This window comes from Pteropus alecto, unplaced genomic scaffold (assembly GCF_000325575.1).
Source record: "Pteropus alecto unplaced genomic scaffold, ASM32557v1 scaffold44, whole genome shotgun sequence".
NCBI classification, from domain to species: Eukaryota; Metazoa; Chordata; class Mammalia; order Chiroptera; family Pteropodidae; genus Pteropus; species Pteropus alecto.
The window spans coordinates 4,252,397-4,276,946 of record NW_006436812.1 but is presented as its reverse complement, the minus strand read 5'-3'; the positions used below and the strand labels follow the sequence as shown (position 1 = coordinate 4,276,946).

Genomic DNA, 24,550 nt, shown 5'->3' with positions numbered 1-24,550 from the left:
GAAAGATAAAATTCTCAATGTCTGAAAATTACCAGGCATAATGAGAAAAAATCCAGAAACAGGCCAAGAAATGATCCAGAAATGATAGATGATAGTAGGACATTCAAACAGTTATATTCCATATATTAGATGGTAGAGGAAAGCATGAGCATATGAAGGAGATATGGAAGATATAAAGAAAACCTTAAAACTTCTAGAGATTAAAAAAAGTGAGATGAAACTATACAAACTGGGATTAAGAGCAGATCAGACACTGCAGAAGAAAACATTACTGACCCTGAAGACATAGCAATTAGAAACTCTAATATGTAAAACAAGACAGATCCCACTGTGCTTGTTACTAATTTTATTGCCTCAGTTCCAAATTCATCTTTGGCCTGCTCTGTGATAATGGAGCTATTTCTTGTAATAGCTCTCCTTTGTCAGCCAGCAAGATGTTAAGCCTTGTCAGTAGAGGGTGCTCAAGAGGTTTTGGAAGAGGTAGGGGGCTTTCCTTCCAATTCTAGTGTGCCTTGCTCTTGAAGTCCCTGGAGAGCACACTTTTTCTCCACTGCTTTGGCCCCTAGGGTTTCTCCAGTGCTAGGATCCTGCATGGCATAGCTTTCTCCAATATTTGACTACTGCAACTCTTGCTCTGTTATATTCTCACTTCCAGAAACAGTACAAACCAGAAGATAGTATAGCAACATCTTAAAAGTACTGAAAGAAAAAACTGTCAATCTAGAATTCTATACCCTCCAAAAATATATTTAAAAAAATAAGATAATCTAATAAATACTACACAGACCCATGTTCAAATGCCCCAATTCCCAAATAATGTTCTTTTTTCCCTCCAGCCTAGGATCCAATCAAAGATCTTATGTTAAGTTGTTATATCTTTTTAATCTCCTTCAAATTAAAATAGTCCCCAGCCTTTTTTATTTTTAATGACATTGACATTTTTGAAGAGGTCAGGCTAGTTTTTTTCTTTCTTTCTTTCTTAGAATGTCACTCAGTTGGATTTTGTTGGATTGTTCCTTCATGATTAGATTCAGGTAAACCTTTTTACGAGAATACTATGTCAACAGTGTGTCCTTCTTAATGCATCACATCAGGGCCCCTGCTGTCCCTTTGTCACATTATTAGTGATATTAAATCTAATCACTTTGTTAAGGTAGCATTTGTAAAACTCCTCTATCTTTAAGGTACCTTTTTCCATTTATAAATATCCTTCATGGGGTGATACTTTGAGAGTGTATGGATAGCTTCTTCCTCAGTAGGTTTTAATCTATGATTTTAGCATCCATTGATGATTCTTGCCTGAATACTCAAAGAAACATTTGGAATAACAGTGCTTCCTGTTCAAATTTTTAAATAATTATTTTATAATCTTCATAAGCATTTTCGTTGGTTATAGTTGATGAGAGCTGTGGTGTCCACTTGGGATTTTTTCCATTTTAACACAGGCATCTGAGGGAATTTATGCCACGTGGAAGCTCAGCTTGCTTGCCTTCAGAGGGAAGCTGTAATCACAGTAGTGGTTTTGGAAGCCTAATATAGAATAACATTAAGGCATTGACATTTAACCAGTGTGCTAGACTCCAAATGACATAATCCATGCTTGTTAGAGAGTGCGTAATGGGTAAAATATGGCAAAATCCTTGGAGTTTTTGTTGTTGTTGTTGTCTCTATCTTCAGAATTCTATAATTATAAAGCCTTCATTTCTCTTCAAAAAAATTCCCATAATTTTTCCATATATTTCTAAGGATCATCTTTCTAAAACTTTTTCTTGAGAAAAGAGAGGTTCCCCTCTGTCACCAATGCCAAATTGAGATTCTTAGTGGGCTGTAAGATGGCAACTCATTTCAGAAGGAGGGGGATGATTTTAACCAGATGAGTGGAAAGTGACAGTAATAAAAAAGTTGAGGGCACATGAAGATCTCACTGTATGAATAAACTCAGACCAGCTTCTTACTTGCTAAATTTTAAGGCCTAAGTTCCTGGATCCCTTGGTGGAAGACCCTTCCCTTTATGTGCCATAGCAGAGTGCCCATTTCATCCTTGCCTGGACTGACCCTGGGTCAGGAGGAGTGCCCATGACTGCTTTTGGCAACACCTTTCCTGCCTCCTCACAGGAGACCAGCTTGCATGCAGGTCAGTGTCATTCCTAGACCACAGAAGGCACCCTGGAAATGGTCTTTTTGTTCAAAAGCTTCCAGCTGTGTCTCTTCCTGTCTGCCTGCCCGGTCCACCAGAAGCTGGTTTTGCTCACATTTCAACAGTGCACAAGGGAGCATTCGTCTTGATGGCCTCTGAGATCATCCTGGCACCAGATTCCCCAATGTGATTTCCCTGGAGACTAGAAGAGAAGAATTAGGACCAGTTGGGAAGTTGGCCTGCAAGTTCTCTTTATTAAAGAGCAGGTAGTCACTGCATAAAATACAGAAATCTGGGCAAAATTTTTGTGCTTCCAGGATCCTTCCCAAGGACAAGACTCTGAATGGCTTCTTCTTATACCAAGATTCCCCCAGAGGTGCTGAGTGGCCTGGGAGTCAGCTATTTCTTAGAATTGGGCAGAAGGCAGGGCCTGACCTGGTAGCAGTTCTAAGAGTGAGCAAGAATGGCAAGAAAGGACAGATACTCCCGAGCCCCACTCACTTGATATGCTGGAGTCCATGGTTTCCAGACAGTGCGGTGGCAACACATATTGCTCCATCCATCCCCAGGGAATTCTCTTGAAGACTAGCAGAGAAAAGACACCACAGTGAGCCATTCAGGATGGAAGAACATGCCCAGGAAGTAGCACTACATTATCTTGAGGGGCATTTCTGGAGATGATTTGTCCACTGGCACCATACCAATTGTGAGGAGGCATTTGACCCTGAGACCAGAGTTTATAAGGAGCCAGTTGTCCCATCCAAGTGCAATGGATGGTGTAAGACCAAAACTGCAGATGTTAAGTAACTTACCTCTGACTTAAGCTAGCCAGAATGAACAAATCTGTCCATAATTATATTTGGACTATACTGACCAGAACAGTGAACAATTTCTATTCAGAAGGAAGGATCTACAGAGGAAATCAAGAGCATCTTATTCCATGGGGAGGTTCCAGCAGAGAAGTGGTCTGCTTTGGGTGCAGTAGGGCTCTACAACCACTCACTTGAGTCTTCGGAGACTTGAGTTGACCTTCAGAGCATTCGCCAGAGCTTTGGCTCCAGCTACTCCAATGGTGTTTCCTCTTAAGCTGTCAGGAAAGACAGGAAACATAAGGTACAGTGATGGCTGAGAGGAGAAAATGATCCCTCTTCAGATGAGTATCGGCTACTGGGTAGAGGCAGTGTGGACTCATCAGCCATGAGGGGTTAGGTTGTTCCTCCCAGGCACAGAAGGGAGATTGGCGCTGGAGAGCATGTAGGAGACACGGGAGGGATGAGCCAGCCCAGTCTGAGTAGTTTGTTGGAGGCTTCATCCTCCTTTTCCATTCCAAAGATAAGAACTGGGTAGAGGCGATACTCCAACCAACCAGTCCCTGTGTTCTTGACATCATGGCCGCAGCAGCAGGGAAGACCTGAACATGCCTGAGAGGCTCACAGAGCTTGAGGCCCCAAACTGCTGGATCTCAAAGACCAAGGTCAGTGGTCACGGACCACCCCAGGGTCCCCTAAACAGGGCCTCACGATGTGTTCAGCCTGGGCAAAACCAAGAAGAATGGTTACTCTAGGAGGGGAGGACCAGCAATAGTGACTCACAGGGAAAAGGGGTGAAGCGGGAATGGGGAAGCCAGGCATGCTTGATTTAAGTGAAGATATTTAAATTATTTGTGAGTTCCATGTAAATTGACATTTTTTTCTCTTCTATATTTATTTTGAATCAACAGCTTGGTTTCTTTGGTTAGGACAATGTAGCTGTAGACTGGAATACTTACTCAAGAATCTCCAAGGTTCTGTTCACAGACAGGGCCTCTCCCAGTGCCTGGGCTCCTGGGGCACCAATGGAGGTCACCTGGAGACTGTAAAAAGAGATGCCATCACATGGACAGGCTGTCCCTCTTCAGCCCTCACACCTGCCTCAAGCCCAGCTTCCATCCATATTTGCCATTCATTTTCACCACCCCTTGACTTAGGGCTGAAAGTGATGAAATAGCACTGCAAATTGTTGGCTCATGATCTGTCCAAAGAATGCTACATCTCCTACCTATTCTGTCTGTTGCCTAGGACAGATCTGGATACTATGGACACAGGAAGTAGAGATAGTCTCCTGAAGAGTTTGGGGGAGGATCCTCCTTGTACCCTAATTCTTACTTTTTAGATGTTTGCTGCATGATTGCTAGTATTAGGAAAATCAAACACACCTTCCTTGACTGGAAAACAAAAAATGGTGTTTCATATGAAGGGATGGTGAAGGGCTGGCTTCCTGGGCTGCTGTGTACATCAGGACTTACTAGAGAGCAGTGAGGGCTGTGTTCGCCTTCAGCGCATTGGCCACCGCACAGACACCTTCATCCCCAATGGCATTCTCCTGTAAACTGAGCACAGAGAATGACCCCTGGGTACATGGAGCACAGGGCCAGCTCTCTAGCATGATGTGCAGTGCTGGGATCTTCTATTTAATTCAGACCACACACACCATAGACTATACTTCCAGGATTACCCTGTTTGGCTACTGTAGCCCCATGGCCTCCTAATTAACATGCAGAGAAGTCTGGGGTCTGCACAAGTATGGACCATCAGAGGCAAAAAAGAAAAAGGACAAGTGGCAATACTGTCAAGGGCTTGAGACAAAAAAGAGGATGCTTTTCAAAGCCAACTAGAAGAAAAATTTAAACCCTTGATCCCTCAAAGGCTGTTCTAGTCAGGATTTTACGTCTTTCCTTTTTTTACATTGGAAGAAAGTAGCTGGCCCCGAAGCAGTTCCTCAAAGGCTGTTCTAGTCAGGATTTTACGTCTTTTTTTACGTTGGAAGAAAGTAGCTGGCCCCGGAGCAGTAAATGATTAAGAGTTTAGTGGACATTGACGTATTTAAGGGAGTAGTTTGCAATAATAATTTTAACAGACATTGACTGCATTGTGTACTAGCAAGCCCAATTCTTCCCACTTGGAACTCAGGTGGGGAGATGTGATGAAATGAGCAGTCACCATAGGCCATGTGCAGGCTGCAGGGAGGACCCTGTGGGGTCTCCCACTCCGGTGTGGTCACACAGGCTGCCCAGAAGAAACAGGTCTAAACTAAAACCCGAAGGATAATAGATGGGGGAGAAGGCCTAGCAAATCTAAAAGAAACCCCCCAAATTGAGTCAAGTCTCAAGTATGAGACAAGGCTGAGGAGGTACAAAGGAAGCAGATGTTTAGGGTCCTTAGAAGCCATGCTAAAGTTTGGACTTCACTCTGCAGGGACTAGGCAGCCATTGAAACATCTCACCAGGACAGGGACAGATTTGCATTTTAGAAGGATCTTGACCAGCAGTATGAGAGGATGGACTAGATGTGGAGGTTGTTGCAGTGATACAGGTGAATGATGTTGGTGGCCTGGACAGTGGCCAAGAGGTTGGGACATAGGGAGGAGCATCAACAGGACTTGGAAGTGAATCAACAGGATTTAGAGCAAAGACGATGTTTCTTTTTGCATGTTTGGTTGGTTCTATTCATGAGATGAGGGGCCAAGAAGCAGGCTTGTGAGGGAGATAATTTGGGTAGTTTGAAGTATCTGTAAGACATCCAAGGGGAGGTGCAGACTGGGCAGTGGACACATGGGTCTGGAGCTCAAGAGAGAGGTCTGAGATTCAGATGTGGGGCCATCAGGACTTTGAAGGGAATTGGAGCCTGGGAGAGAAGGGAGTGCTTCCAGAAAATAGATGTCGTTCAAGGGAAGATGGCCTAGGACAAAACCCGAAGGAAACCAGTATTTCAAACAAGAGATGGACATCCTGGAAGCTAAGAGAGAAGTAGTGTCAAAAGCAGATGAGACTCAAAAGGTTATTTGACCCAGCGATTCCGCTCCCAGGTGTGTACACAAGAGAACTGAAAGCTTATGTACACACAGAAACTTGTGCATTGATGTTTATAGCAGCAGCATTCATAATAGCCGAAAAGTATAAACAACTGAGATGTCCATCAACAGATGAGTGGATAAACAGAATGTGGTCTGTCTCTACAGTGGAATACTATTCAGTCCTAAAAAGTACTGACATATACTATAATGTAGATGAAACTTGAAAACATTATACTAAATGGAAGATGTCAGTTACAAAAGACCACATATTGTACGATTTCATTTATATGAAATGTCAAGAATAGGCAAATCCATAGAGATAGTAAATTAATGGTTGCCAGGGGCTGGGGAGAATGGGAAGTGACTGCTAATGGATGTGGGTTTTCTTTGAGGGTGATGGAAATGTTTTAAAATTGATTACAACTGTACAACTGTGAATATACTAGAAACCAGTGAATTGTACACTTTAAATGGGTAGATTATATCTTAATAAATAAATCTGTTATTTTTTCTTTAAAAAAAAGCAGATGAGGATGAAAACATGTCTGTGGCTTTAGGTCAGAGGAGACTGTGTGCTGAGGGCATGAACACTGTCCACTGCCCATGAGCGCCTGGTTGGTACCAAGCTTTCAGATTCCCCTGCTCCCTTGCCCTCCCCATGGCCTGCATGGAGGCCCCACTTACTCGAGGCTGGTCAGGCTCCTGTTGAACTGTAGTGCTTGTCCCAGGGCCTTGGCAGCGCCAGCCTGGATGAAGTTCCACTGCAGGCTGGGCAAACACAGACCACATAACTATGTGGCTCACAGAAGAGCCCAGAAAGTCTTGGGGCTCCAGAAAGAGGGGACTAATCCCAAGAGAGTCTGATGACAGTGGGTGGAGTCCCTGCAGGACGGGTTCTGGCCACTGATGGACAGACCTCCTCCTCAGGCTTAGTCTTAAGGGGTCAGCATTCACTCTCTGGTTAGGAGTGGGCACAGGTACAGGCTCTAATAAAGACTCTAGATGGCCCCTGCATGAAGCATGTGACATAGAGGTACAGCTGTGGGCACTACCTCCTACCACTGGCTTCTCTGTGGATCAGCCTCAGAAAGCAGAGCAGGGGGCAAGGCCAGTGGCCTCTGCAGGTGACTACCTGCAGCCTGCTGGAGGCCCCAGAGAACATGTGAGTGCTCAAAGCCAGATTTGGACTCCTGCCTCAGCTGTTTTGGGTGTAGCCCTGTAGCTCTGCGGAAGGGATGGGGCAGGTGGGATTGCCGAGGACTCACTGAAGGGATGTGAGGGCGTGGTTTTCTCTCACTGCCACTGCGATGGCCTGGGCACCCTGGTCATGGAGGAGGTTGGCTGTCAGGCTGGGAGGAGGAGAACAGGGCAAATGAGCCAGAGCTGGGCCATGATGTCCCCTGTCTTTGCTCCCCAGGGAATCCAGACCACTCCTCTCCAACCCAAGGACTTCATCAGGACTGCTGGGATGGCCTAGCTCATGCTTTTGGAGCACTTGCATGTGCCAGGCACGTGCTCTGGACAGTTGTAACAAACCCTGACAACCCATGGGGAATGGGCTCAGGATCAGCTTAATGAGGTTCCATGATAGGTCACCTACCAGGAGGTACCCAGGAACTCACTCCTGATCCCTGTACTGTGCTTTCTGCCCCTTACGATGTGGCCCCTTCCACATGCTCTTCCATCTCCACAGGATGGGTTAGTAGAGCAGACAAACAGTTGCCATTAACTTCATCGTCATGTAATTTATGACATGATAGTGGATGACTTCTGTCAGGGTTGCCACCAGGGGCCAGGTTTCTTGGCTACCCCTTCCCAGAAACAGGCCCAAATAAAGACTCCAGATGGCCCCTGCATGAAGCATATGACACGGAGGCACAGCCATGGGCACCTACCTCCTACCATTGGCCTCTCTGTGGATCAGCCTCAGGAAGCAGAGCAGGGGGCAGGGCTAGTGGCCTCTGCAAGTGACCACCAGCTGGAGCCTTGTACAATGGCAAGGGTCACAAGGGTCTGGCCCATCAGCCCCTGTGTTCTGGGTAGGTGAGGCCCTGGGCATAAAAGAGCCTTAGGAAACACAGCCTGCCCCCCACTCACGTACTCTAGGTTCTTCAGAGTGCTGTTGGTGCAGAGAGCTCGAGCCAGATGCTGGGCTCCCTCTGGGCTGATGGAGTTTTCTCGCAGGCTGAGAAAAGAGAAGATCCTGAGCTGCTGACCAGGAAGATGAAGTCGCGGAGAAACAAGCCCAGGTGTTCAGGCTTTTAGAAATCCCCAGTAGGACCTGGCCTTCCTGAGTGATCTAGGTGTAGTATGTGCCTCCAGCAACCCCAGGCTCCAATGGCTAGTCAGCCAAGTGTATTCCCTTTAGGACTGTCAAGAGTATTTTGGACAGTCCAGGAAGAAGAGGATAAGACAATGGGACCTCAGAGCTGTGAGGAGAAGGCATGCATTCTTGGATGCCTAAAAGACTTGTGTATGGGCAGGGAGCAGCAGAACCTGCCACTTGAGGCCACAGCTGCCCCTGCCCTCCTGAGGTGAGGAAGAGTGCAGGATGCCAGCTCTAGAACCAAGCTGCCCAACCATTGGTCTATAACCAGCCTATGGGGAGTAGGTGTGGGCTTCCCAGTACCAACCTTTCCTTCCAAGTCCCAAAGTCCTTTAAGACACCCTGGTCAAAGGGATACCTTGTTTGAGAGGGAGGCTGGGACTTACTTGAGGCTGAGGAGGGTTCGGTTGGCACAGAGGGCCCCCATCAGCGCTGCCACTCCTGTATCACTGATGGAATTGCTCTGCAGGCTGCAGACAGAGGAGAGGGCACACTTGGTGTGGCTGTCACAGGATCTGGAGGGAGCCACCAGTCCAGCTGACGCACTGAATTTCACAGGGAGTTGGGAGGTCCCTGGGGCAATTGTCACCCCACATCGTTCTTCTCATCATCCCTCATTCCTCTCCCATCTCCCACATTCCAGCTCCTCCTAGGTTGGGGCAGATCTAGCAAAACCAGCCCCAAAGTTTAGACTGCCTTGGTTTGGGTGTCTCCAAATGTCTCTGAGGGGGGTGTGCTTTGTTTGCTGCCCCCAGAGAAAGCGGCACAGTTGAGTCTTCCCAGTGTGGGGTAGTGCCGAGCTCCCTGGCCCCACACCAAGGTCATTGCAGCTGACCCCTCTTTAGCTACCTGCACCAGCTTCTAAAGGACACTCGGTACTCATCACTCTGAAAACTCCAGAACCAACACCAATCCCTACTGTCCAGGGAAATGGAGCTTGTGTAGTAGGATGGGACAGGTAGGGTGGGCATGGAGGAAAAACCACTGAGATCACAGTCTGCCCAGGGTTGGTGATTGGCTGAGTTATGCAAGGGAAGTGGCCCTTACAGCCATCCTCCAGGACCCAGCCACCTACTAGATGGGGAACCCGGAGTAGTGGGGAGTCACCCTCTGCCTACTGCCACCCCTGGAGGGTGGTCAGGCAGACTCACTCCAAACTCTGTAGGCCCTGGTTCACCTTCAGGGCTTCAGCCAGGGCTTTAGCACCTCCATCGCCAATGCTGTTACTGGAGAACCTGCAAGAGATGGGACACAGGTGAGTCAACCTCCTGGAGCAGCCAGGGAAAGTGGGGCCTAAGGATCAGGGTTCAGGGGAGGGCTGTCTCTGTTGTCTCAAGGGTGCCTACTACACCTGTTCCCTGTAAGAGATCAAGGTAGCAAAGTCCTCCTTGGTTCTCTGGAAGGGGCCAGAGCCAATCTTTCAGTGAGAGGTATTTGTGATAACTTTATGTGAAGGTGGCCATGAAATGCTGTTTTCTTCTGCCAGTGGGGAAGGTAGTAAATGTGAGCCTGAGACAGTTGTGGCTCACTCAGTCCTGGGAATCTGGGTCTCCATTTTCCTGGTTCAGTGCTTTGGAGTCAAAAGCTAGCTATCCTGTACCCATCCATCCATCCATCCATTCATCCATCCATCCGTCCGTCCGTCCATCCCCATGCTAACAAATATTTATGATGGGTTGGGCATTGTGTTAGTCATCGAGGATACCAGTTTGGCCCTTCTGCATTTCTCACATGAGCTCCTTCAGACTCCTGTTCTGCTTCAGAGCATCTGCCATCCGCTGGGCTCCCGTAGGCCCAATGGTGTTCTTCTGTAGGCTGTGAGAAAAGATAGGGACGCTTCAGCAAATCTGGTCACAGCCACTCCCAGGCCAAGGACACTCTGATTCAAGATGAGAGGTCAGAGAGTACTGAGTGCCTGTCTCCACATATCACAGCATGCGGGGAAGAAAGGTCTGCTGATTGTTGCCAAAGTGATGCCAAAAGACTGACATTATGTGGAGAGTAAGAGGCAAGGGTGGCCAGCCCCTCCCTTGTCAGAAGCTGGACAGCAGTGACCAGCAGACATTGATAATATCCAGCAACTTTCTGAGTGGGGACTTCTATGTAGCAGTCCCACTGGCCCTTTATCCCTCTAACCCTCTCAACACTCAACAATCTATCTCCGTGTAGACCAACCAGCAGCCTGCCTCTAACCCTACAGTGTTCCCTAAGGCAGACCCTCCACTAAGGTTCCTCTTTTCTAAAACTTCTCTTATATTAAACTTGGAGGAGAGGATGTTACAGGAGAACCCCTGTGCTCATCCTAGAAGGACGGTCAGGGCAGGAACTCTTGTGTGTGAGACTAAATACAATCCAAACAAAAGGGAAATTTCCCTTGGTTCCAAAACGGAAAGACACCCTCTCCTCCCTTTTCTTAGACTACCTCCTTTTGTGATTGTAAATCCTTTCCCTTTCTCTTTTAGAAATATGTAAATCTTCTTAAAAGCTAAGTAAAAACCTCTTGCCAGGTTTATAGCCTACGAATGTCTTGTAAGGACTTTGGAGCCATCTCTTTGAAGTGTAAACATTAAAGAAGATAGCAGACTCCCAGTTGTAAATGCCTCCTTGTCATGAAGATATGAGGTTTTAACTTTATGTTGGCTAAAGGCAAAATTAACAAACCCAGATGGCTACCCCAACTACCATGCTAATTTAGGATAAACTATATGTGACAAATGGTGCTGTCCAGTCCTCTTACCTGAAGATAAGTTGTTGTTTATTTTGGGTTGTATTTGTTTGGCTATGGAAAAGGGTGTGATTTCTTTGTCTTTGCAATCTCATTGGTAGTTACCGATAATGGGCTTTGAATGCTTATTCAAGTAATAAAGTTGTTTTGTTCTTTCCCACATTTGTGGAGAGGAATTTCTGGACTGGCAGGAAGCTTTATTTTTAATTATTTGTCCAACACCCGTTCTCTAGAAAAGCAATGGACATCTAGTTCTCCAAGGGCCAGGTAGAAGGCTCTTGGAGGAGGAAAGGAGAGGACAGAGGAGGCTTTCTGCTAGCCAGCATGTCCACTTACTGCAGCACGGAGAGGGTCCGGTTGGCAGCCAAGGCCTCAGCTATGGACCTGGAACCATCATCCCTGATTCTGTTGCTCTGAAGGCTGTGGAGGCAAGGAAGAGGCACATCACAAATGGAGCACACAAGGGCGCCCAATGGTGGCCCAAACACCCCCATCATAGGGTCACTGATGCCCAAGGGGAATAGCAGATGACCTCAATGAGCAAGGACTCTGACCCCTGCATTCCCTCACTCCCTGGCACACAGGATTTTGGGAACAATTGGCCCGGCTCTTTGCTGCTCTGGGCTTAGGTTTCCCTCTGGGTCTCTAAGCACTTGCCTGCTGATTGGGGTTGAGGTGCTCATGCTATGTGGATAACAATAACTAGGTCATCAGTAGTCCTGATTACAGCCAAAGGCAACGGCACCCAACTAATGGTAAGGATGTGGTGAAATTGGGATCCTCATCCCCTCCTGGTGGGAATGTAAAATGGTATGGCTGCTGCAAAACACAGTCTGGTGGCTCTTCGAAAGGTTAAACATAGAGTGACCATGTAACTAGCAAATTCCACTCCTAGGTATCCACCCAAAATAATTAAAAACAGGTACTCAAATACTGTACAAGAATGTGTATAGCAGCATTATTCACACTGGGAAAAGGTGGAAACAACCCAAATGTCCATTAACTAATGAAAGGATAAACAAATATGGTTCTGTCCATACGTTGGAATATTATTCAGCCATAAAATGGAATAAAGTACTGATACATGTTACAATACGGATGAACCTTGAAAACATTATGTTAAGTGAAAGAAGACACACAAAAGGTCATCTTGTGTGCTTCCATTTATATGAAATATCCAGAATAGGCAAATCCAGAGAGACAGAAAGCAGATTGGTTGCTAAAGGGGAGAATGGGAAGTGACTGCTAATGGGTACAAGGTCTCCTTTTAGGATGACGAAAATATTTTGAAACTAGATAGAGGTGATAGGGGGACAATTGTGAATGTACTATGTGCCATTGAACTGCATACTTCGAAATAGTGAATTTTATGTGAATTTCACCCTAATCAATGAAAAACAAAACAAAACAAAATGATGGTGCACAGTCAACCAAGGATGGATACAACCACTGGTCTCTAAAAGCATAGCAAACCACACAAAACCAGAGGGATCTTCTGGAGGACAGGCTCTCAATGTCTTGGAAAACATCTCAGGGGAACATTCTGACACTGTGGACTTGAGGATTTCTCTTTCAATGGAAGACAAGAAGTTTTCCTCATAGATTATTTTGCCCCTCTACCGTTCTTCTCCTTTATCCCCTGCTCAGGCCATAAACACAAGCACTATGACCAGGGAGGAGCTGGAACATGGAAACCTGCTTAGGATACATGATTCTATAGTATCCACTGAGTGGGAGTTGGTATCTCATGGCCACCATCCATTCCATGGATGGCACCTGAGAAGAAGGCTTTCTGGTCCCTCTCCATGGGGCAGCATATACGATATACCTCAGAGAGGCTAGAGTACGGTTAATCTTCAGAGCATCTGCCAGCGCCTTGGCCCCTTGAGGTCCAATGGAGTTACTGCGGAGGCTGGTGGAAGGAAGAGAGAGAAAAAACCATTCTCTTTTATCAATTTCCAAGGAGGAAACAAGGAACAGAAGTTACACTGACCTTTCAATCTATGCTCCTTGAAAAAAACAAAACAGGGTATAGGTATCAGGGTATAGGATTTCATGTTTGGTGGAACTGAGGCAGAGATCCATATGTAGGCGAACAAGGAAAGAGTTTCAGATGGTGGCCCCATGTGATGGGGAGAAGAAAACAGGATCTGATGGACTAGTGGGTTTGGACCAAGTGTAGATAGGAGAATGACAATACTACGTTCAAGGCCAAAATTCTGGTGCTTCCGGGGTGAGTCCCAACACCTGAGCAGGAACCATGACTTTGCTTGCTCAGTTGTCCTTCCAAGCCCACCCAGGGGAGAGTACAATTTAGAGAACTTCACAAGATGTTTCACAAGCGTTCCCTGTCCCAATGGTGAAAGATTGGCCTTTGGTGTTGTACTTACTCTAGAGTAGTCAGACTTCTGTTGACAAGGAGGGATCTAGCCAGAGCTTTGGCCCCTTTGTTACTGATCTGGTTCTCAGCCAAGCTGTGCAAGGAGAGGGAGAGAAGTGGTTATTGCAAGTCTATAAAGCTCATCGCCTTTTCCTCAACTCTAGCCTCATGATCCAAACTCCTCGGCCTCATCAGCATCATCAGGGCCTGAACACAGGTGGAGATCAGGTGAGCCTGGAAACAGATTGCCAGGCTCAGGAAAGCTTCTGTGCCAGGCAAGGTAGGGCCAGAGTGGGCAGGCAGACCTTCACACTGGCAAAGGGTCCTATGGAAAAGTTTGGCCAGAATCCAGCACAACAACTTCTATACAATACGTTAAAGAGAATGGCCAGTTACAGAAGTCTACAATGTGGACCCCAGCCTGTGGTATGCTAGAAAACTGCCTCTCAGGAAAACCAAAGTACAAAAACCGTGATTTTTAGCATTGGCCAATTTCCATGATGTAAATACTCCCACCATAGTCAATTTCAAACCCTCACAGCTTGCAAAATTCCATGAAAATTTAACAATCAGCTCTTATGAACTCATAGTTCCAGCATACCACTGGCCCCAGATCTTTCTATAATGCAAGAAGAGAAAATGGTAGCATTATTACAGAACTAACTTTAAAGGAAAAAAAAGTACATCTGTATCTGCCTTGAAAGGGTGATCCCAGAAATATACTGGTGGATCAACCTAATGTTGCTTCATGTACCCAGTTTCAAAAATGGTAGCTGATGAGGTTCAGTGTTTTTTAGACATTTAAAACTGTGGGGCAACCCCATGGGATAAAATTAGATTCCGCGGTGCTTTTCAAGCTGTATTTCAAGGGCCCCTAGGATTCCACAGAAAAGCTTCAGGAGCCACCAGGAGTCTGAGAAGGAGCCAAGTGCTTGGGCTCTGGGTCCCCATCCCCTCTTCTTTTAATCTCAGCAGCTTCTTCTTTTGTCTGTTTGACTTACTGAGATTCTGTCTGGAACACCACTATAAAAAAGGATTCTACTGCTTTAAAAAAGTTTAAAGATCATTCACCCAGAGCATCTGCTATATAAATGCTAGAGGGCCTCTTTCTACCCCTACCACCCTCAGAATTTTTATAATATTTTATAAATTAATATTTCATGAGCCATATATGTTTTGTGAAGGATTCCTTGGGTATTTCAGGCAGGGATGTGGCGCTGAGGACCAACCACAGAGAGTTGAAGAAGAGTATGTGGCCATAGAGGAAATACTGGTTTCGTTCAGAAAAAATTCCTGAGCACTATCTAGATTCCTTTAAGCCAAACACTGAAAGTTGCCTATTTTGCTGAAGGTACCCATGAAGGAAAAATATTAATAATGATAAGTTGTCATTATCATGTTTCTCTCAAAGGAATTGCATTTATGTCTCTGGTTAACAAAACAAAGGTAGTCCTGCTAATAAATAGCCGCCCTTACACAGTGCTTCCTTTGTGACTGTCCTGTCCTAAGCACTTTCTTGAATTAACTCGTCGGAGCTTCACAAGGACTCTAGGAGGCAGTGTGCAGCAAAGGATTAACTTTGCTTCCCCACAACCCCCTCTGGCTCCTGCCTGTTAAGAATGTCTCTGCCTACCTGGAGGCCTGAGGTTATGCTGACTATTTTATCTCACAATGTGATTTATATTGGGGACCTTGGGCCATACAGTGTCAGCTTGACTTCTGGAGGAGATGGAGAATAAGGTCAGCATATAGGAGGTCAGGAATGTCTTAGTGACCAACTCCCAATAAAGACTCTGGACACCAATGCTTAGGTGAGCTTCCATGGTTGGAATGCTTTGTGTTGTCATATGTCATTGCTGGGAGAAGGAAGAGCTGTCTATATGACTCCACTGGGAGAGGACAGCTGGAAGCTCATGCCTGGTCTCTCCGGGACCCTGCCCCATGTGCCTTTTCCCTTTGCATATTTTAATCTGTATCCTTTCAGTGTAATTAACTGTAACTATGGATATGACAGCTTTTTTGAGTCCTGTGAGTCCTTCTAGTGAATTGTTGAACCTGAAGCTGGTCATAGGGACCCCTGAACTCAAAGGTAGATATATTTTTAATCCTTTTTTACCCTCCTTAGGCACAGAGGTGTCTGTACAAGGTCACATGGAGCCTACCACTCTAGCCACTGTATTCAATGACTGTTCCTGATTCATTGTTTATTTTTGTTTCCTCAGATAAAGATTATTTTAGAACCCAGAGGCTTGTGTGTGAATGAGAAATTACACTCTGGGTCCTGTTCTCCAAACGCACCTCCCTAATTCTCCAAAAGCCATCTTCAGGTCATAATATCATTTGAACTACAAATCAGGGTGGTATTCAGAGTTGGAAATTATTTCAGTAGAGATTTCGTAAGCACATAGATCTGCACTACAGTCAGCCTATAACCTTTCATCTAATTACATTAAAGATGCAATGTTTAAATTAAAATTTTTTAATTAAAATTTTTCAAATTAATAAAATTTAAGTTTTATTTAAAAATGCAATTCTGTACCTAGAATACTGTTTGAGGGCAAACTTTGAGAGGAGCTTAGAAAAAACTAGGCCTGGTGCCATATCAGCACGTATAGTATTTGGAGAAATGCTTCCATGTGCACCATAATCTCTGATCCCCACCCCTCCAACACACACCATACCCTTTCTCTCTTTTTAAACAGATGAAGTACTTGAGCCTCTGAAACTTTTGGGAATGGGTGGAAATAAGCAGCCTGCATCCTGAAACATATGCTTTAAAGACACCTCTCCTTGAAAGAACCACTGGTCAGCTGGGCAGAGAGGTGAATGGAAAAGGAGCCCCCAGACCCCAAGACACAGGTAGGCACTCTGGGCGGGGGCTCCTGGGTCAGCATTACCTGATCCTCTGAATGCGACAGTCCTTTCCACTCAGCACGCTGCCCAGTAGCTCCATCACAGGGTCCTGGAACTGGTTGGTGTCCAGCCTGGTTGGGAGAAACAGCAGTAGTGAGTGGTACCATTGGCCACAGGCAGGTGGGATGAGGCCTGGCTGGCATTGGGGCAGCAGAGGGGGCCCAGGCTGGGCTCCTCTCCCTTCCTTTCTCTCCATCCCCGTGCAGCTCTCGCCATGTGGCTCAGAGATCTGAGCCAGCACACCCACCATGCTCAGAGTTTTCCTACAAAGGTAAATTGGGAGGCTTAGTGGCATAAGCCCTGGGGTTCCTTCCCAGCAGCCCCACACACTGTGTGCCTCTGTGGGACACCAGTTGCTAGCTCTTCTTCTGAGGACATGGAAGCTGCTCTCAGGTCCTGAATGGCCCTGGTCTTGCAACTTTTCCCCCACCCCTGCTAAGGTCTAGAACAGTGCACAGAGGATGAGCTGAGGGTGAAGTGAGTGGGTGTAGCTTCCATCAGCACCGGGATGGTTCATAGGGTGTTATGGGTTGAATTGTGTCCCTCCAAAAGATATGCTGGCATTCTAAGCCCTGTTGCCTCAAGAATGCGACTTGATTTAGAAATAGAGTCATTGCAGATATAAATAGTTAAGATGAGGTCATATTGGAAAGGGGTGGGCCTGTCATCCATGTGACTGGTGTCCCTACAAGCAAAGAGAGGGCTATGCGAAGACAAAGACATAGAGAAGGTGACCGTGTGATCACGGAAGCAGAGATTAGACTGATGTGCCTATAAGCCAAGAATTGCCAGCAACACCACAAGCTAGAGAGGCAGGAAGGATCCTCCCTTACAGGTGTCAGAGGGAGCATGGCCCTGCTAACACCTTGATTTTGGACTCAGGCCTCCAGAACTGTGGAAGAATAAGTTTCTATTATTTTAAACCACCCAGGTTGTGGTCCTTTGTTACAGCAGCCTCAGGACACTGATACAGGGGGGCCTGGTGGAGGGTAGGCACCTTCCAGGTCCTCCACTCTCTCCTCTGTCCACATACCCTGCACACCCCATCCCAGCACCCACCTGAGGCTCCGGCAGTAGAGCAGCTGGGGAAGCAGGCTCTGGAGGACGCCCTGACTGAGACGCAGGGACAAATTGGCCTCCTGGGCGCAGGCATCCGACACCTGCAGGAGGTAGGCCAGGGCAGCGCGGTGTGGGGGGCCAGTCAGCCCAGCCAGGCCCCCGCTCTCCATGGCCTCCTCCACACTGCGGGCCAGCTCTGTGTGCTGCAGCTCGTGCAGGCAGTGCAGGACATTGACCGCCCGGGCACAAACCGCCACGTTGGGGTGCAGGCAGCCCTGCAGGAGCTCAGCCGCCTGGGCCCGGGAGCCCTGGTGCTCACCCGGAGCCAGCATGGAGCCAGCCAGCAGGGCATTGACCCTTGGAGACAAGAGGCCCGAGAGGAAGCGAAGGAACACATCCAGCCGTCCATCCTCGGCCTGCATGGCCCGCTGGGCTGCGCTCCTGAAATGCGTGAGGAAGCCCAGCCGGGGCCAAGACATGCCGCCCTCAGTGAAGAGGTCGAAGATGGCCCTCTTGGATGCACTGTAGTAGTATGCGGCTGCCACAAACTCCTGCAGGGACAAGTGGGCGAAGCAGTAGGCTGCTGAGGAGGCCAAGGTCTCCTCCCGCTGTAGGAAGCAGCTGCACAGAGCACTCTGCAACAGAGCAAGGTCCACACCGAATGCTTTCAGGTCTGGCTCATAGAACACATACTTCTTTTTGACCAGCCCATGGAATGCCAGCCGGCCCAGCGTTCCTACCACCTTGCGGCTGCCATGGGCCAGCTGCTCAATGCGAGGGATTGCCTTGGCCTTTTCCTGCCCCTCCCCACCCAGGGCCATCCTGAAGTACCAAGAGTAGAGTTCACACAGGGTCCTTGGAGGCCACAGCTCTGAGTCCTGGAGACCCCACCTTTGGTGGTACAAGTGGCCCAGCACCGACCCCGCAAGCCGGCAGAAGGCTGGGACAGTGCACATCAAGTATAGGGCCCTGTTGGCCTGCATCTGGTTCAGGACCCAGCTCAAGAGGACCTGGTCTTTGGGGAACATCTGCTCCAAACACATTTTGATCTCCTCTGCATTAAAGCCCCGGATCTCGGTCATTCGGTCCACCAGGCCCCCTGGGATCTGGCCAGCCATGCTGGGGCGGGAGGTGACCCAGACAGAAACTTCTGGGAAGAGGTTGCCCCGGATAATGTTGGTGATCAGATGGTCCACTTGGATCTCCTTTTTGGGGTCGGTGCAGGCCACAGTGTTGGAAAAGTCCAGAGGCATCTTACACTCATCTAGGCCGTCCAGGATAAGGAGGACTTTGTCTGGGGCTGCTGCTTCCAAGCCGGACTCCCCAACATGCGGAAAGACAGAGCGGATGAGTCTGTCTGCAGACAGTTTCTCATAGGTGTTGAGATCCCTGAAGGTCAAAGGCAGCACCAGCGAGAAGTTCTTGCCAACCTGTCCTCGGGCCCAGAGGCGGATGAAGTCCCTCACCAAGGTGGTCTTACCCACGCCAGCCACCCCAATGGTGATGGAGATTCGAGGTGGGATGGACACCCGAGACAGAGGCAGGAAGAGCCTGTCCAGGGCGATGGTCTTGGTGGAGTGCCAGCTACCGCGTGTGGCCTCCACCTGGGTGAAGTCGTGTTCCCTCAGCTGCAGGTCCGTCAGGCCCTCCACCAGCAGGAGGTTGGTCAGCCTGGGCGAAGGGCCGCCCAGCTCCAGGCTGCCTCCCGCCCTGCTCAGCAGGGCATCTCGGTGCCTCTGTATCCTCAAGTCTGTGGGACAGAGGCCAGAGGGGAGGGCGAGTGAAGGGAAGAGGAGAAGGGGGAGGGCTGAGGGGGCAAGTAAAAGGAAGGGGTTGGGGGGTAAAGGGAGGGGAGAGAAGAAAGGGCCCAGAGATAACCGTCTGTCTGCCTACCATTGCTGTGAGGCCCCAGCAGGGAATCCGGTGTCCTGTCAGGGATCTGTGGGGTCTGGGAGCCCTGACTGCCCTTTCCAGCCAGCAGGTCCACGAGGGCTTTCACCTGCTCGGCTGGGGAGCCAGCACCATGGCCCTGGCCAGCCTCCCCGCCCTTCAGCACCTCCTGCTTCTTCATGGAGTCCAGGATTGCCACCAGGAGCTGTGAAGAGAGGGCCTGAACCTGCTGCCTTCTGTCTCCCTGCCCACAGGCTTGGGACAGGTAAGGAGTTTCCAGGGATGGGTGGGAACTCATCCTTTGGGGACCCACCCTTTCTCCTCTTTCAGCTAGTGGCCTACAGTCTGGCCTCCAGGAAAGGGTTGGAAGGGTTATTTGTTCCAGATGGTGAGAGTAGTCCCTGATTCCAGGAACATTGCTTGGATGTAGGGGAGCAAAGAAATAAGAACTGGGGCTCAGGCTTAGACCGGGTCTCTGCCACTTACTGGCTCTTTGACACTGGGCAGGCCGCCTGAGCTCTCTGCGCCATGGTGTCCTCATTTGTAACCTGGAAATGGTGATGCAGTTATGAGCAGGTTAACTCACGAAACAGGGAGAATGAAAGAAGCCAATGTGGAAAGGCTACATACTGTGTGATTTTAACTCTATGTCATTCTGGAAAAGGCAAAACTATGGAGACACTAAAATGGTCAGTGGTTGCCAGGGGTTTGGGATGAGGAGGGAGGGATAAATTGGCCGAGCACAGAGGATTTTTTAGGCCAGTGAAACTATTCTGTGTTATACTGCAGTGGTAGATTCATGTCATTATACATTTGTCCAAATGCATAGAATGTACAACATCAAGAGCAAACCCTAATGTAAACTGTGGACTCTGGATGATAATGATGTGTCAATGTAGGTTTATCAATTGTAGCAAATGTGCCATTCTGTGGGGGTATCCATAGTGGGGGAATGTGCACCTATGGGGGCCAGGGGGTCTATAGAAATCTCTGTACTCAATGTTTTTTAAATTTTTACTCAATTTTTCTGTAAATTTAAAACTGCTCTAATAACTAAAGTAGATTAAAAAGAAACAAAAAGAATGGAGGAGTTGAAAGGAAGGAGAAAGTTGGTTCTCAGAGCAGCTGTACAGCTACTTTTCTTATTCTGTTTTCCTGGGGCTCCTGACCCCCAGGAAGCTCAGTTTTCTGCTGGGGACAGTGATGCAAAAGCACTAAGAGGCAAAGCCGTGTCTGAGTCCCACCTGCTCACATTCCTTTTCCTCTCTGGGGACCTGAGTGGATCCCATTGCCAAGGTCAGCTGTCTTCCTGTGTCTCCCTCCCTCCGCTAAGGTGGACACTTGAGGACCACCAAGCATGTCCCCAATTCACTCCCCTTCTCACCTTCAGGGGGCAGGATATCTGGCCCAGGCAGCCCCTCCAGCAGGGCCTTAGGAACTCAGGGGGTGGGGGTCGGCCATCCCTCATCCAGGGGTCTAGGAAAGAAAACAGGACTCAGGCCTGGGCAGAAGTCACACTACTGCTTTGGGCACAGCAGCTCATCGAACCAGGTCTGACCATGCTGTTTAGCCCTGTGTTCTTTAGGTCTCAACATTATTCATTTAAAAGGGGTTCACTGGCTACAGCCCCAAGGACCCAACACACTCCCTGACCTTGGGTTTGCTTTGGGGTTCCCAGGCATTATACTCAGGATGAGCCCTTTCGCCTGGAAAATGCTAAAAGAAGATTAGCAACAAGCAAAATAGCATTTCCCGTCATTCAGTTCATAGTGGTGTTGGAGACTTGAGTGCAACGAATTTGAGATAGATGAACTAATCTGGGAACATTATTAGAAATAGGCATATTAGAAAGACGCCAGGGTGAGGCCCTTCATACTTCTTCAGAATCCTGTTAGCTATTCTCACTCTGTTATTCTAAGTGTCAGAAGTAAGGGGGGAAAAAAAACATGGGATTTTGATTGAAGTTGCATTAATGTGGGTATTATTAAGGTCTTCCTTTAGATCCTTTAGTAAAACTGTTTCCTCATCTAAATCTTGCCAATTTCTTATTTGTGTCTAGATATTTTTAAATGGTTTGTATCATTATTTTTGTTGATATCAAAGAAGACAGTTTTTGTGTATTTTATCTCATACCCTGTCAGCATATTAAGTTTTCATTCACATTAGTTCTCATCATTTTTCAGTTAATTCTCTTCAGGTTTTTGAATTACTGCAATACAAATAATTTCACTTCTTTTCTAAAATTATATCTCTTATTTTGAACAATTTTTCTACAGTGGCCAGACCCACCGTTTCCCCCGAGTGCTGCTGAGTGACAGCACTTGTAGCAGACATCCTGGTCTTACTCCTGACTCTACCAGAAGTGGTTCCAGCCCAAACCATTAGGCCTGATGTGTGTGACAGATTTCTGATTAGTTCTCTTCTTCTCTTGGAAAAGATTCCTTCAATTCCTCATTTTCTACTACCATTTAAATGACATTATGTCCTACTTACTGAAGGCTTACTGTGTTCCGGACATTCCGTTAAGCACTGTACTTACATCATTTCATTTACTTCTTGTAACAACTCTTATTTTCATTATTTCTCTCATTTTATAGATGAAGACACTGAAGTTCAGAGAAGTTAGATAACTTGCCCAAGGATCCACAATTGGGAAGCAGTTGAGTTGAGATAGAAACCAAAGTTTCACTGACACCAACACTTGTGCTGTATAATCTACTTAGAATATGCCTCTTAGAATATGCTTACACATTTAAAATATTTTAGGCATATCTGTTAAATTAACAAATTACTTTTTAGCAATATCGATATCACATGTCTTATTTCCATTTATTCATGCAACCAGAAAATATTTATTGAGGGCCCGTTGTGTGTTCCAGGCCCTGGGGATGTGAAGGTGAACAAGTTAGACACAGTCCTTACCCTGTAAGTGCGGTGGGGATGGGGGAAATGACAATGAAGAAGAAAATAATAAGCAAGGCAATTCTGATGGTGATGAGTGAGTGAAATAAACAGTTTGAGTGATGGAGAGGATTGGTGGTCTAGAGGGCATGGGATGCATTAGTCACAGTAGCCAGAGAAGACTTCTGTGAGAAAACTATATATAAGTGGAGATCTGAAGGATGAGAAAGAGTTAATTATGCAAAAAGCTAGAGGAACAGCAAGTGCAAATGACCTGTGAGTTAGAGAAGAAGAAAAAGTCGAGAGTTGACGGGGCAAGTTGCTAGGGCGCAGTGAATGAGTGAGTGGGCTCACAAAAGGGGTTAGGAGACAAGGTCAAAGTGGGGTTGAGACCTGGTCACTGCTCTAAGTTTAGATTTGTTCTAAGTGTGGTAGGAAGCCACTAGAGGGAGGGACATGATTGGTGTATATCAGATCTCTCCTTTAATCTGTGAGCTACACTAATAGATTTTCTAATATTGAACCAATCTTGCATTCTTGAATACAATCTTCCATTTCTATTAAGTGATATAGAACAGGACGGGCTAGCATAAGAACAAATACATAAATCAACAGAAGAGAATATAGAGTTCAGGAACAAATAAATATTTATATTATTTACATATGAAAGAAGTTTGGTAATATGAGAAAAATAGCATTTCAAATCAGTGAAAATGGTGTAGGAGCAATTGTCCGGCTTATGAAAAAAAAATTTTTTGAGCTTTACTTCACATTAACACAGATTTAGATTTAAGAGCTAAAATTATAAATACAAAAACCATAAAATTACAATAAGGAAATATGAGAGAATATTTTAAAATATTCTTTGTGTAAAGGATATTTTATGTCTTTAAGCAAGACATGAAATCCAGGAACCATAAAGGGGAAGATTAACATATTTGCTTTAATTTGATATTGCTAACTGATAATAAATACCACAATAAAGAAAACCTCAAGTCAGGAGTCAACATAAGGAACATACATGAAAGAGCATTATTATCCTTAATATATAGAAAATTTTTATAAATCGATAAGAAGTAAATACAAAATAGAATTATGGACACAGATAATTATGGAAATAAGCATAGAAAAAAGGACACAGATAATTCATAGAGGTATAAATGACTAAGATACTGAAAATATGTTCAATCTCATGAATGATAAAAAACAAAACAATGAACTATCATTTTTCATTTGTCTAACTGACAAAGATTATAAAGATATAATAGGCTACATTGGTAAGACTACATTGGTAAGACTACATTGGTAAAGATATAATAGGCTACATTGGTAAGATTCCTACTACTCCTATTGGTAGGAGTAGTAGGAATCTTAGAGTTAGTGGAAGCAAAAATCAGTACAATTTGGATCATAATTTGTCTTTATCCATTGCCATTAAATATCTTTGACCTAAAAATTCCACTTCTGGAAATTTATCCTAAAGAAATAATTGGACAAGCGCACAAAGATGTGGCTATAGGGATGATCCTAAAACATTGTTTATAACAAGAAATTGAAGGGAAAACTAAATTTCTATCTAAAGAGAATTGGTAAGTCTACAGCCATGCTACCCTGGACAAGCCTGATCCCATCTGATCTCGGAAGCTAAGCAGGGTCGGGCCTGGTTAGGACTTGGATGGGAGACCACCTAGGAAGATCAGGTGCTGTAGGTGTAAAAAATTAAAAAATAAGGGATTATAAGCTGACAAGGTCCTTGCAATCTGTGAGATCAACCAAGGATTGGCTCACCTAAAATAAAATAAAATAAAAAATAAAGAGGATTGGCAAAATTATTATGGCCCAGTTATACAGTGAAAAAACTATGTGGTCATAAAAAAATAATGTCAAACTGGAAAAATGTCCACAATGTACTTTTGTCTCTTAATGTCATAAAGGTCTTGATCACTTTTTTGACGTATAATTTATATACAATACAATGCACCCATTTCAAGTGTACTATTACATGAGTTCTGACAAATGTATATATACCTGTGTAACACCTACCATAATCAAGACATTGAACATTTCGTTTTCCAAAAAATGTTCTCTCATGCCCCTTGTCAGTCTATCCCAACTATACCCCTGTGGCCCTAAGCCATCAGTCTGCTTTTTTTTTTTTCACTACAGATTAATTTAGTCTTTTCCAACATTTAATATAAATAGAATCATATAGGATCTATACAATCTTTTTTTCACTTTTTAAAAATTGTGGTAAAATATAATGTAATTACCATCTTTATACAGTTTAGTGGTATTAAATACATTTACATTATTGTGCAACTATCACTACCATCATCCTCATAACTCTTTTCATCTTTTAAAACTCTGTACATATTAAATGATAACTCC

General features: G+C 45.9%; 1 protein-coding gene and 1 pseudogene across 1 annotated transcript in view; one reads left to right on the top strand and one right to left on the bottom strand.

The window, feature by feature from the left end:
• Positions 1–11: 11 nt before the first annotated feature.
• The window catches only part of NLRC3 (NLR family CARD domain containing 3), a 40,792-nt gene continuing 16,253 nt past the window's right edge, over positions 12–24,550 (bottom strand). Inside the window, exons 2-20 of the mRNA XM_006913885.3 lie at positions 20,646–20,737; positions 19,748–19,809; positions 19,265–19,466; positions 17,372–19,121; positions 16,297–16,383; positions 13,410–13,493; positions 12,848–12,931; positions 11,356–11,439; positions 10,026–10,109; positions 9,446–9,529; positions 8,681–8,764; positions 8,070–8,153; positions 7,234–7,317; positions 6,653–6,736; positions 4,422–4,505; positions 3,906–3,989; positions 3,141–3,224; positions 2,639–2,722; positions 12–2,339 (exon numbers count right to left, since the gene is read on the bottom strand). Of these exons, the coding sequence (XP_006913947.1) occupies positions 2,249–2,339; positions 2,639–2,722; positions 3,141–3,224; positions 3,906–3,989; positions 4,422–4,505; positions 6,653–6,736; positions 7,234–7,317; positions 8,070–8,153; positions 8,681–8,764; positions 9,446–9,529; positions 10,026–10,109; positions 11,356–11,439; positions 12,848–12,931; positions 13,410–13,493; positions 16,297–16,383; positions 17,372–19,121; positions 19,265–19,442 (3,198 nt within the window). The 5' untranslated portion in view covers positions 19,443–19,466; positions 19,748–19,809; positions 20,646–20,737 and the 3' untranslated portion in view covers positions 12–2,248. The remainder of the gene's footprint in view (positions 2,340–2,638; positions 2,723–3,140; positions 3,225–3,905; positions 3,990–4,421; positions 4,506–6,652; positions 6,737–7,233; positions 7,318–8,069; positions 8,154–8,680; positions 8,765–9,445; positions 9,530–10,025; positions 10,110–11,355; positions 11,440–12,847; positions 12,932–13,409; positions 13,494–16,296; positions 16,384–17,371; positions 19,122–19,264; positions 19,467–19,747; positions 19,810–20,645; positions 20,738–24,550) is intronic.
• On the top strand, positions 23,756–23,874 carry LOC112481675 (annotated as a pseudogene).